At 46.4% G+C, this 12,519-nt stretch overlaps 1 protein-coding gene across 1 annotated transcript in view; it reads right to left on the reverse strand.

Annotated features, from left to right (window-relative positions):
• Window positions 1-12,519, reverse strand: part of rimbp2b (RIMS binding protein 2b) — a 213,230-nt gene that overhangs the window by 70,562 nt on the left and 130,149 nt on the right. The window contains exon 7 of the mRNA XM_078554672.1: window positions 1,869-1,978. Within this exon, the coding sequence (XP_078410798.1) occupies window positions 1,869-1,978 (110 nt within the window). The remainder of the gene's footprint in view (window positions 1-1,868; window positions 1,979-12,519) is intronic.

The raw sequence follows: 12,519 nt of genomic DNA on the forward strand, positions 1-12,519 counted from the left end.
CAGCACATGTGGAGAGAGAAACCGAGGTAAGGTTTAACGATGACCTTTCCGTATCCTGATGAAGGGTTATTGATCTGAAACACTCTCCCGCTGATGGATTTGAGGTTGTTGGGTGGGGGGAGGGTGGGAATGTTAAATCTAGCGGGATGCCAGCCCACTACCTATGCACCCAGCTGCCAGTGGGCCAATTGAGACCCTTAAGTAGGCAATTGATGCTCACTTAATGGCCTTATCCCCCCTCTCTGCCGGCATTTAACCGGTGGTGGGTGAGGCCCATGCCAAATGGTCCACCCGGCAGGTGGCAGGTGGGCGGGTAGGGAGTCCCCCAACAGGCCCCTGTGCCCATTGGAGGCTCCCACAAGGTTTCACCACCCACCCCGCGTTGCCCCCTCCACCATGACCTCTCAAACCCCAGACCCCCACACCCCCCCACACCCCCTCCGCAGGGTCATAACACTCACCAATCCCGGGAAAGTGACCACCGGGCTCCTCCTAGCCTGAAGAGCTGGGATAAGCTGCCGGCCTCTGATTGGCTGGCAGCTCTCGGAGGCAGGACCTCCTGTCCCTGAGGGGTTGGGAATCCCACCTCCAGTCTATTAACGGCCAACGAAATTGCTGCAAGATGGCTGATGCCCCCCCCCTCCCACCCCCCCCACCCCCCCACACTCGGTGGGCTCCCCGGGGGCCACACTGTACAATTCAGCCCATGAACTCTTGCTTCACACTCGGAGACGTTGCCTGACCTGCTGAGTATTTCCATCATTTTCTCTTTTTATTTCTGATAAAGGTTGATAACTTGGAGGGTGGATGTAGTGAGTTCTGTTTTTTTTGGCAGTTCCACCCACACCCCAGCTTTTCCTGATATCAAAGCAACATTAACATTAAATAATCACAACTGGTCATTTGTGGTTGTTAGAATTTCAAATATTTGCTGCTTTTGGCATTTTTATCTAATTAAGACCCACGGCAACACCATCACCTCCAAGTCACACGTCATCCTGACTTGGACACATCAACAACAACCACTTGCATTTATATAGCGCCTTTAATGTTGTAAACATCCCAATACTGTTGGTTAGGAGAATGAGTAATTTGAATATTGGTAATGAGCCCGTTACGGGTGGAGGGTTTGGGGTTATAACATTTGCAATGAATTGATTTTCAAAGTAATTGGAGCTGATGGGAATAGGCCACGATGGGAATGTGGAAATGTCAACTTGCTCTGCTCTGGGATGAACACTTAACAATCGAGCACAGAATCTGTGCTGACGCTCGCAGTACAGCCCAGGGTGCTGCCCTTCCGCTGGGATGCTAAACCAAGACCCTGGCTGTGCTCTCGGGTGGCTCTGGGGAACCACATGGCCACTGTTTCAAGGAAGAGTACGGGCTTCTCTCCAGTATCCTGGCCAATATTTACCCCTCAACTAACCTCAAAGAAAATCTGGCCGCCATCTTGCTACTGCTTATGGAATCTTCCTGTGCACAAGTTGGCTGCTGCATTCCTACATTACTGCAGTGACTACACTTCAGTTCAGTACTTGGCTGTAAAGCTCTTTGGGATGTCATGAGGTTGTGAAAGGCACTATATAAATGCAAGTCTTTCCTTGCTCCCCCCCACCCATCAATTCCTGCCTGAATTAAAATGCCAGTGAGAGGAATGTGATCTGTGTGTGTTGAGTGTTCATCCTGGATGGACAGCAGTTATAATGCTCCTTTGTTGCTCATATTAATTATTGCTGTCTAGCCATTGGCCAACAGCAGGAGTGCTCAGGACAACAACAGTGTAAGGAATGGTGAACAGCACTCAGTGTGGTGGTGGCTGACCGAATCTGATGTACTCCTGGTTTTCAGGTGTCGGCACAACAAACCTTCATAAAAGCCATCTTCGTCCATGTCTCCGTAAACATACAGATATTTCCCAGCTTTGAGAGGAAGTTCTGCTTCTGGGTTCTCATTGGGTCCCTCATAGGGGTTGTAACTGGATTTGAAAGAGAGAGACACAATGGGAGTTACTTTGGGAGAAGTCCTGTACTCTGGTGTAAAATCTGAAGTTTCATTCACTGCCCTGCGAGTGGCAAACACAGGAATTGTTCGCCAAGAAAAGCCCAAGGTCCATGGAATTGACCTACTCAATTCCTGGTAGTCACATGATAGAACGATAAAGGAGTTACTGACTAATCACAGCCATTAATCTCGTCCGATGACAACAACAGAACAAGACATGTGAAGAGACTGGAATTGAATCAGGAGCTGACTCAGACTAGGCAATTCCTGGAACTGAGCAAGACTCAAAACAACGAGAGGCTGGGTTTAATCTAAAGAGACACATTTACGAGAAGACATGGGTAATTTTATGGGTGAGTTTTATTGTTTCTCTTGTCAATTAAATTTTATGCGTCTGTTACGAGAAAAACCTTGGGCTGAGTTTTTGTCTGGGTGCAGAGACATGTTTCGACATGCGAATGGTCACCCTTAGTTTACTTTTCAGAGGAAGTACAATTTTCCTCCACATTCCCGACCCCACACCACTTTTCTCCAGTCTATTCGTGGACCTGGAATGCCGGGTGTGCAAAACGCACAGACAACCCCACTGATTGCGTTCCCGTTTAAAATGGGGGATTGAAAATGGGATTTCCTGCTGCGTACCATTTCCGTCTGCTGGCCTGGGGTTTAGGCTCATTCAGAACGTGTCACGTTTGAGAGTTTGTGAAGAAAATGGATAGGCTGCTGTAGAGTCTGGAACATTCTGAAAGGTAAGTGTTTTCACACCTCCACACATCACTATTGGGTGCTACATTGTAATGTAGATGTGTTTCTAATGCAGTGATTCATCATTGAAAGGTAAGTTGACCCTTACATTGACCAGCCTGTGTATTTGTTCACATGCATTGCAGTACTTTTTCAATGGAGAGAGTACCATAATAGTGAAAAATGTTACAAATTGTTCCAACAACCTGTGCTGGTGTATTTTTTACTGCAATTTAAATGGCACTGGCTGATTTAAAAAAAAACTGGTTTTGACACTTGAAAAAAATCTAACCACCTGTTCCTTTGCATTGATTGACAACCACTTTGCTTTGAAATTGAAATGTGCACCTTCTGTTCTTTCCTTTCCAGAGAGCAGTCTATTGTTTGGGCAGCTGTGGCCACATTCAATGCTTGGCTGAGTTTCAAATGCTGATGGGTTTCAATATAGTAGGTGTTCCGTTCATCTGAGAATGATTGACAGTTTCAACAAGTTGTGCTAACAGATCGTGCCTTTGATGGGCGGTGGAATTTTGTGGAGGTAGTGGGAGTCTCAGCTGCTGGTTCGAGAGCCAGCGTTAGCCCTGATTCACCTCTTTTCACTACATCTTGTGCCTCTCAGACACTTGGCCGGCCCGCGGTGACCCCTCCCCCACAGGGGCAGAGAGCTGCCAGCCAATCAGAGGCCCGCAGCTCGATTGAATGGCGAGGCTGCTGGAAAGCAGTGGCTGCTGGTGTTTCTACATCCACCCAAAGACCGTCACTGGACGCCAAGCCCGATGGATGGCGGGAGGGGGTGGGGGTGGGGGTAAGTGGTCAGCAGCAAAGTGCATCGCACTCTCCAACCAGTACTCAGCTCTGAATGAGAGTGGTTGTTCATCTGGGAGTGCAGCCAGAGCCAAGTCCCCAGGCAGAATGGGTGGCTCAGTTGGCACAGGAAAGACTGGATCAGCAAGAATGACAGGGGATTGGATAGTTAGAGGAGCAGACAGGCGATTTTGTGGCCGCAGACATGAATCGGAGATGGTGTGTTGTCTCCCTGATGCCAGGGTCAGGATGTCACTGAGCGGCTGCAGGACATTCTGGAAGGGCAGAGGAAGCAGCCAGAGGTCGCTGTCCATACTGGTACCAATGACATAGGGACGTAAGACTTAGACATAGGCAGAAAAAGGGATGAGGTCCTGCGGGCAGAATTTAAGGAGTTAGGAAAGTTATTAAAAACCTTAACAGGACTGGGACAAGTGTCCTCGTGGGGAGGGTTAAACTAGCCTGACAGGGGGATGGGCACCTGAGCGGAAATTCAGAGTGCAGAGGAGAAAAACTGGCAGTGAGAAGTAGTGAAGTATCAACTGACAACGAGGATATGGCAGAGAATTGCCTCAAGGTAGAGGGAATACTTGGAGAGTTTGATAGAATTGGAGGAGGCAACTATAAGTCATTAAATGGGGTCAGGATAAGCAGGAAGGTGAAAATGCCTACATCAGGGCTAATGTGCGTGTATGTGAATGCACGGAGTGTCATTAATAAGATTGGTGAACTGCAGGCACAGGTTGACAAATGGAATTATGATATTATTGCTATAACAGAGACCTGGCTCAAAGAAGGGCAGGACTGGGCGTTAAATATTCCTTCGTACAAGGTGTTTAGGAGAGACAGGAAAGGTAGAAAAGGAAGGGGAGTGGTAGAATTGGTTAAAGATGCCATTACAATACTGGAGAGAGAGGATGTTCCAGAGGGGTCAAGAACAGAGTCTCTCTGGCTAGATGTAAGGAATGAAAAAGGTTAATTGGTGTAGAATAAAGACTACCAACTAGTGGAAGCAATGTGGAGAAACAATTTTGCTAAGAAATTACAGAGAGGTGCAAGAGTTATAGAGTAATCATCATGGGGGACTTCAATTATCCAAATATAGACTGGGATAGTAATAGTGCAAAGGGACAAGAGGGGCGAGAGTTCCTGAAATGTATTGAAGATAATTTTCTGCAGCAGTATGTTTCCAGTCCAGTGACAGAACAGGCACTTTTGGGCCTGGTTCTGGGGAATGAATTGGCCCCAAGTGGATCAAATATCAGCGAGAGAGCCTGTGGTGGACAGTGACCATTGTATCATAAGGCTTAGGTTAATGATGGAAAAGGACAGGGAACTATCCAGAGCAGGGATAATTAATTGGGGGAAAGCCAACTTCGATGGGATGAGAATCCATCTCAGTCGAATGAGTTAGAATCAAATGTTGGCAGAAAGGACAGTGGCTGAACAATGGGCCACCTTCAAAGACAAAGTATTGCAGGTAATGTCAAGGTATATTCCCCTGAAGGGGAAGTGTAGGACAAATAAATCCAGAGCCCCCTGGGTGACGAGGGAGGTAGAGGTAAAGATGAAAAGGAAGAAGTGCGCGTATGATAGATGTCAGGTAGAAAATACAATGGGGAGTCAGGCTGAATAAAGAAGGACCAGGGGGGAAGTGAAGAAACTAATAAGAGAAGCAAGGAGGGAGCATGAAAAGAAGTTGACAATGAACACAAAGGTCTTCTATAAACATGTAAATAATAAAAGAAAGAGTAGGGCCGATTAGGGACAAAATAGGGGACTTGCATGTGGAGGCTGGAGAAATAGCGAAGGTGTTGAACAAGTAATTTGCATCTGTCTTTACAAAGGGAGAACTTGCTACCCAGGCCGAGGTGAGAGAGGAGATAACTGGTACTCTAGAAGAACTTACAATCAAGAGGAAGGAGGTGTTAGAAAGGCTATCTTTACTTAAAATAGATAAGGTACCAGAACCAGATGAGATGCATCCAAGGGTACTGAGGGAAGTGAGAGTGGAAACTGCAGAGGCACTAGTGATAATCTTCCAGTCTTCCTGAGACACAGGGGAGGTGCCAGAGGACTGGAGAATTGTGAATGTTACACCCTTGTTTTAAAAGGGGTGAAGGATAAAGCCGACAACTACAGACCAGTCAGTTTGACTTCAGTGGTAGGGAAACTTCTGGAAACTATAGTTAGGAATAAAATCAATAATCACTTAGACAATTGTAGGATAATTAAGGAAAACCAGCATGGATTCATCAAGGGAAAATCATGTTTAACTCACTTTCTGGAGTTTTTTGAGGAGGTAACAGAGAAGGTTGATAAAGGAAACATTGTTGATGTGGTGTATATGGATTTTCAAAAGATATTTGACACAGTGCCACATGACAGGCTTGTGAGCAAAATCCTAGGGGTAAATTCAGATGGGATAAAATCAGAAGTGGAAATGGAAGCAGAAAATCAGTGAGTGAGTCCGGAAGGCAGGGGAAACAAAGGTTCGAAAATAAAAAAAACGTTTGGAAGTGCTCAAGTCTATATACTTCAATGTGAAGAGTATAGCAGATAACGCAGAGGAGCTGAGGGCACGGGTAGAAATGTCACAGTGTGATTTCATAGCCATTACAGGAACACGGCCTGTGGAGGGACAGGAATGGCAGCTCAACATTCCTGGTTACAGGGTTTTCAGATGAGATTGAGAGGGGGGTAAAAAAGGAGGGAGGGGGGCAATTTTGGATAGAGAAGCAATTACAGCTGTGAGGAGGGATGATGTGTTAGAAGGATCATCAAATGAGGCCATAAGGATTGAGCTAAAGGGACAAAAGAGGGGCAGTCACACTGGGAGTGAAGTATAGACCCCCAGTCACTCCGAGGGAGATAGAAGAACAAACATGTAGGCAAATCTCTGAGAAGTGCAAAGCCAGTAGTGCAGTGATAGTCGGGGATTTTAACTACCCCAATATTCATTGGGAAAGCTTTAGTGTGAAAGGAATGGAGGGAACAGAATTCTTAAGTTACACTAAGGAGAATTTTTTTGGCCAGTGTGTAGCAAGTCCAACAAGAGAGGGTGTGGTTCTGGACTGAGTTTTAGGAAATGTAGCTGGGCAGGTGGAAGGAGTGACAGTGGGATTACGCAAAAGGACAAAAGGACAAAGGCCATAATTATGGAAAAGGACAAAATTAGAACAGGAGTAAGGTTCTAAATTGTGGCAAGGCCAATGTTACTAAGTTGAGGAGCGATTTAGCAAAAGTGGACTGGAAACAGCCACTAGAAGGTGAATCAGGCTCAGAGCAGTGGGAGACATTCAAAGGGGAGATTCAAGGGGTTCAGAGTAAACATGTTCCCACAAAGAGAAAGGGTGGGATGGCCAAATCTGGATGTCAAAAAGCTGTCAGGGTAAGATAAGGCAGAAAAAGAAAGCTTATGTCAGACACCAAGAACTCAATATTACAGAAAGCCGAGAGGAGTATAGAAAGAGGAGGCAAGAAATCAAAAAGGAAATTAGGAAAGCAAAGAGAGGGCATGAAAGACTATTGGCAAAATCAAGGAGAATGCAAAGATGTTCTATCAATACATTAAGAGTAAGAGGATAACCAAGGAAAGAGTAGAGCCCATAAGAGATCAAGGTAACCTGTGTGTGGAGGCGGAGGATGTGGGTATGATTCTTAATGAATACTTTGTGTCTGTCTTCACAAAAGAGGGGGGGTGATGCAGACATTGTAGTGAAGGAGGAGGAGTGGGAAGGATTGGATGTGATAAACACAGGGAGAGGGGAAGTATTAATGGGATTAGCATCCTTGCAAGTGGATAAATCACCAGGGCTGGAATGGATGAAATGTACCCCAGGCTGTTAAAAGAAGCCAGGGAGGAAATAGCAGATCCTCTGACCATCATTTTCCAATCCTCACTGGATACAGGTGTGGTGCCGGAGGGTTGGGGGACTGCTAACATTGTACCTTTGTTTAAAAATGGACTGAGGGTTAGACTGAATAATTTCAGACCAGTCAGTCTGATCTTGGTAATGGAAAAATGATTGGAATCAATTCTGAGTGACAGAATAAAGTGTCACTTAGAAAGGCCCAGAGTAATACTGGACAGTCAGCATGGATTTGTTAAGGGAAGATCTTGTCTGACTAACTTGATTCAATTTTTTGAAGAGGTAACAAGGAGGATTGATGCGGTCTACATGGATTTTAGCAAAGCTGCTGACAAGGTCCCATATGGCAGACTGGAATGTAGCCAGCGGGACACAAAATTGGCTCAGTGACAGGAAACATAGAGGAATTGTTGACAGGTGTTTTTGCAACTGGAAGACTGTTTCCAGTGGGGCTCAGTACTAGGACCCCTGCTGTTTGTGGTATATATTAACGATTTGAATGTAAATGTAGGGAAATGATCAAGAAGTTTGCATACAGCACAAAAATTGGCTGTGTGGTTGATAGCGAGGAGGATAGCTATGGACTGGTCAGGTGGGTAGAAAAGAGGCAAATGGAATTCAACCCAGAGAAGTGTGAGGTGATGCATTTGGAGAGGTCAAAAAAGACAAAGGAATACACGATTAATGGCGAATATTGAGAGGTGTAGAGGAAGTGAGAGACCTTGGAGTGAATGTCCACCGATTCCTGAAGATAGCAGGACAGATCGACAAGGTGGTTAAGAAGGCATAAGGCATCCTTTTATTAGTCGAGGTGTAGAATATAAGAGCAGGGAGGTTATACTGGAACTGTATAAATCATTAGTTAGGCCACAACTTGAGTATTGTGTGCACTTCTGGTCACCTCGTCACAGAAAGGATGCATTAGAGAGAGTACAAGGAGATTTACCAGGATGTTGCCAGGACTGGAAAATTGTAGCTATGAGGAAAGATTGGATAGGCTGGGGTTATTCTCCTTGGAATAGAGGAGGCTGAGGGGAGATTCGATTGAGATGTAAGAAATTGTGAGGGGCCTGGACAGAGTGGATGGTAAGGGCCTATTTCCCGTAGCATAGAGGTCAGTGACTGGGAGGCACAGATTTAAAAGTGATTTGTAGGACGATTAGAGGGGAGATGAGGAAAATAATTTTCACCCAGAGGGTTGTGGGGTCTGGAACTCACTGCCTGAAAGGGGAGCAGAGACAGAAACCCTCAGCTTATTTAAAAGGTGTCTGGATATGCACCTCAAGCGCTGTAACCTGCAGGACTATGGACCAAATGCCGGAAAGTGGGATTAGGCTGGGTGGCTCGTTTTTCGGCTGGCACAGACACGATGGGCAGAGTGGCCTCTCTCTGTGCTGTAAATGTTTCTACATTTTCTAGATTTTCTAAATATCTGCAAAGGAGGAATGTGTTGGGATGTAGGGAGAGGGCAGGGGAGTTGCAGTAAGTGAATTACTCTTTAGGAGAGCCAGCATGGAGACGATGGGCCAAATGGCCTTCTTCTGTGCTGTAATGATTCTCTGATTCAAAAGGCAGGGGTTGGCTCCCAGCGGCCTCCCCTTCCTGATGCCAACTCCCTCGATCGGACATCGAGTGTCTTTGAACGAGGGACACCCTCGCCAAGAGCCCACATCAACCCCACACTGGTCTGCTTATCATGCTCCCCGCCCATTAATTGGCCTCTTAAGGGCCTCAGTTGACTGCTGGGTGGGAAGGTTATCCAAGGGCCTACCCGCCACAGACTGAAGCGGAGTAGAGGAGGATACAGGAGTCTGCCCATGGTTTCTGTTTCGGTGACACAAGCTAATAGGGTTACAAGGATTCCAAGGATTTTTTTCACATGAGCAGAATACAACACGTAAAATATTTTCCATTGTGTGGAATCTGAGGGCTGTACATACTGGGCGAGTGGCTATGGAGGATACATGAGGGGCACAGAAATAGCATGGGGTGGCATGGGTGACTGGAGGGGGCATGGGCTGGCATAGGAGGTGGGTGGGGGGGGTTGAAGGAGGTGAGGGGTGAGGAGGGGGTTACATAGGCTTTTAAACACTTTTGGGAACTGGGATACCTTGTTGTAGGACTGAGGCAGGCCTTCTAACCAGCCTGTCTGTACACCCGCCCTGCTCACACACTCCAGCGAGGCAAAGTGCCCAGTGTGAAAAGACAAAGTCACACATGGATTGTGTGTGCAGTTTGCAATCTCCTGAAGTGGGCGGATGGGGTTTTGTTGAGCCCAGAGGAAGATTCAGCCCCTTATCTTCAGTCTGAATGTCACTGCAGAGGCCCTGGGAATGGTGCAGAGGGAATTTACTAGAATGGTATCAGGGATGAGGGAATTCAGTCAATGTGGAGAGACTGGAGAGTCTGGGATTATTCTCCTTAGAGCAGAGAAGGTTAAGAGAAGATTTAATAGGAGGTATTCAAGATGATGAAGGGTTTGATTGAGTATCTAGGGAGATATTTGTCGGGAGTGTCAGTAACCAGAGGGACACAAATTTAAGGTAATTAGCAGAAGAACCAGAGGGGAAGTGAGGAGAATATTCTCTACGCAGCGAGTTGTTGTGATCTGGAATGTGCTGCCTGGAAGGCCGGTGGAAGCAGATTCAATAGGAACTTTCAAAATGGACTTAGATAAAGGTAGGAATCTGCAGGGTAATGGGGAGAGAGGGGAGGAGTGGGATTCACTGGATATATCTTTCAAAGAGCCAGTCAGGTACGATGGGCTGAGTGACCTCCTCTGCAACCTCTTCCAGCTCACGTTGCAACTCACCCTCCAACCCTTCTTTACCAACCCTGCCCTGACTGATCCCTCACTCAACCCCTTCACTCTGACCCCTCCACTCCAATCCCTCCGTGACCCCTTCACAACCCCTCCCCTACCCCTACCCCTCCATTTCATCAGGTACAGACTCTTCCACTGTCTACTTCCTACATACTCCCCCTAAACTCCATCACCATTTCTACCTCACTGTCCATCTTCAAATGCATCTTTAAAACCTTCCTGTGGGTCACTGCCCCAGACACTGGCCCCACTCCAATGTGCATCCCCCTGCCCAGATTCTCTCCTCTGTGCAACATCTTAGCAAGTTCGATCACGGTGGTCATTGAGATTCGATGAAAACTAGTTGACAGCTCTCCATTGTTCAGTGTTTCCTGTTTGTACTTTACAAGTTTCAGAGCATTTACTCAGCTAAAACTCTCTGTGAATGAAGAATTGACTCTCCACTGATTCTCAACTGCGGTTAGAATGGGATTGATAAAGTTACAGCAATGAAACAATCTTTATCCTAATCTCTCGAGCTTTACAACATAATTACACTGGCAAAGGTCTCAACAACAACTTGAGTTTATAATTAATGCAGTGATATCAGAATCAATGATATCAGTGATATCAATGGTATTGATATCATTGATTCTGATATCAATGGTATCTGAAGAAACATTACAATCTTTTAGCATAACGACAGTAAGAGGTGCTACCAATGACTGGTCAACAGTGAGTGTTGGGCGGTGGTTAAGTGAGCGGTCGCTGCCTGGAGGTTCCGATAGTTTCAGGAAGATGTGGCCGTGTGGACAGGAGAGTGGGGACTTTGATGGAGGAATCAGCAAACAGCTGATGAGCTAATTCTTGAATTAACAGACAGACTCCTCGACCTTCAAACTATGACCTAGCCTCCGAGTAGAACTGGCCCATTAGAGTGTGACTATGGATGGTCCAACACATAATGTGAAGATTCAGGTGTGGAGACACACACGGGAGTATCATAATCGTCCCCTGATGACTAACCGTGATCGAACTTGCTAAGATGTTGCACAGAGGAGAGAATCTGGGCAGGGGGATGCACATTGGAGTGGGGTCAGTGTCTGGAGCAGTGACCCACAGGAAGGTTTTAAAGATGCTTTTGAAGATGGACAGTGAGGTAGAAACGGTGATGGAGTTTAGGGGGAGTATGTAGGGAGTTGACAGTGGAAGAGTCTGTACCTGATGAAATGGAGGGGTAGGGGAGGGATTGGAAAGGAGCAGTCGGAGTGAAGGAGTCACGGAGGGGTCAAAGTGAAGGGGTTGAGTGAGGGATCAGGCAGTAGGGCAAAGTTGGTAGGGAGGGAGGGTGAGTTGGGATGTGAGCTGGAAGAGGTTGCAGAGTTCTGGTGAGGTGAGTCCATGGTGAAACTGATAAACAAGCGTAAAGAATTGGAATTCAATGTACTGGGGAGGAGGAGCTGGTTGGTGAGGACAGGGTGATGATGAGATTAAGGTGAGGGGATGGGTGGGGGTGGGGGGACTGAGAGAAAATGGAGGTGAGAGAGTCCGGCATAGAGAACTCAGAATCACCAAATATTTGTTTCTGATGGAAAACTGGGGTCATTTTTGTAACAGATTATGGGACAATTTAATGGAAATGTTTCAAATCTGAAAGGATGGGACAGATTTGATGGAAGCAGGCTGAATCCTGAGGGGTGAAAAACGAGGGGCCATAGAAACAACATTAATCAGAAGAGATTTCAGACAGAAGGCAGGAGAAACACCTTCACAGAAAATTGCGAGGCTGTGGGATTCTCCTCTTGAATAAGTGATTGAGACAGCAACTATATCATAAGGAATAGGAACAGGAGTAGTCCATTCGGCCCCTCGAGTCTGCTCCGCTATTCAATAAGATCATGGCTGATCTGTTTGTGTTTCGATTTCCACATTCCCATCTAACCCCCGATAACCTTTGATTCCCTTGCCTAACTAGAATCTATCTACCTCTGGCTTAAAAATATTCAATGGCCCCACCTCCACCACCTTCTGAGGCAGAGAATTCCAAAGTCGCACAATCCTCAGAGAAAAAAATTCCCCTCATCTCTGTCCTAAAAGGGCGACCCCTAATTTTAAAACAGTGCCCCCTGGTCCTGGTCGCACCCACAAGAGGAAACATCCTTTCCATGTTCACCTTGTCAAGGCCGTTCAGGGTCTTGTAAACTTCAATCAAATCACCCCTCACTCTTCTAAACTCCAGTGGAAACAAGTCCAGTCTGTCCAACCTTTCCTCACAACACGACCCACTCATTC

This window comes from Cetorhinus maximus, chromosome 12 (genome assembly GCF_964194155.1).
Source record: "Cetorhinus maximus chromosome 12, sCetMax3.hap1.1, whole genome shotgun sequence".
Classification (NCBI taxonomy): domain Eukaryota; kingdom Metazoa; phylum Chordata; class Chondrichthyes; order Lamniformes; family Cetorhinidae; genus Cetorhinus; species Cetorhinus maximus.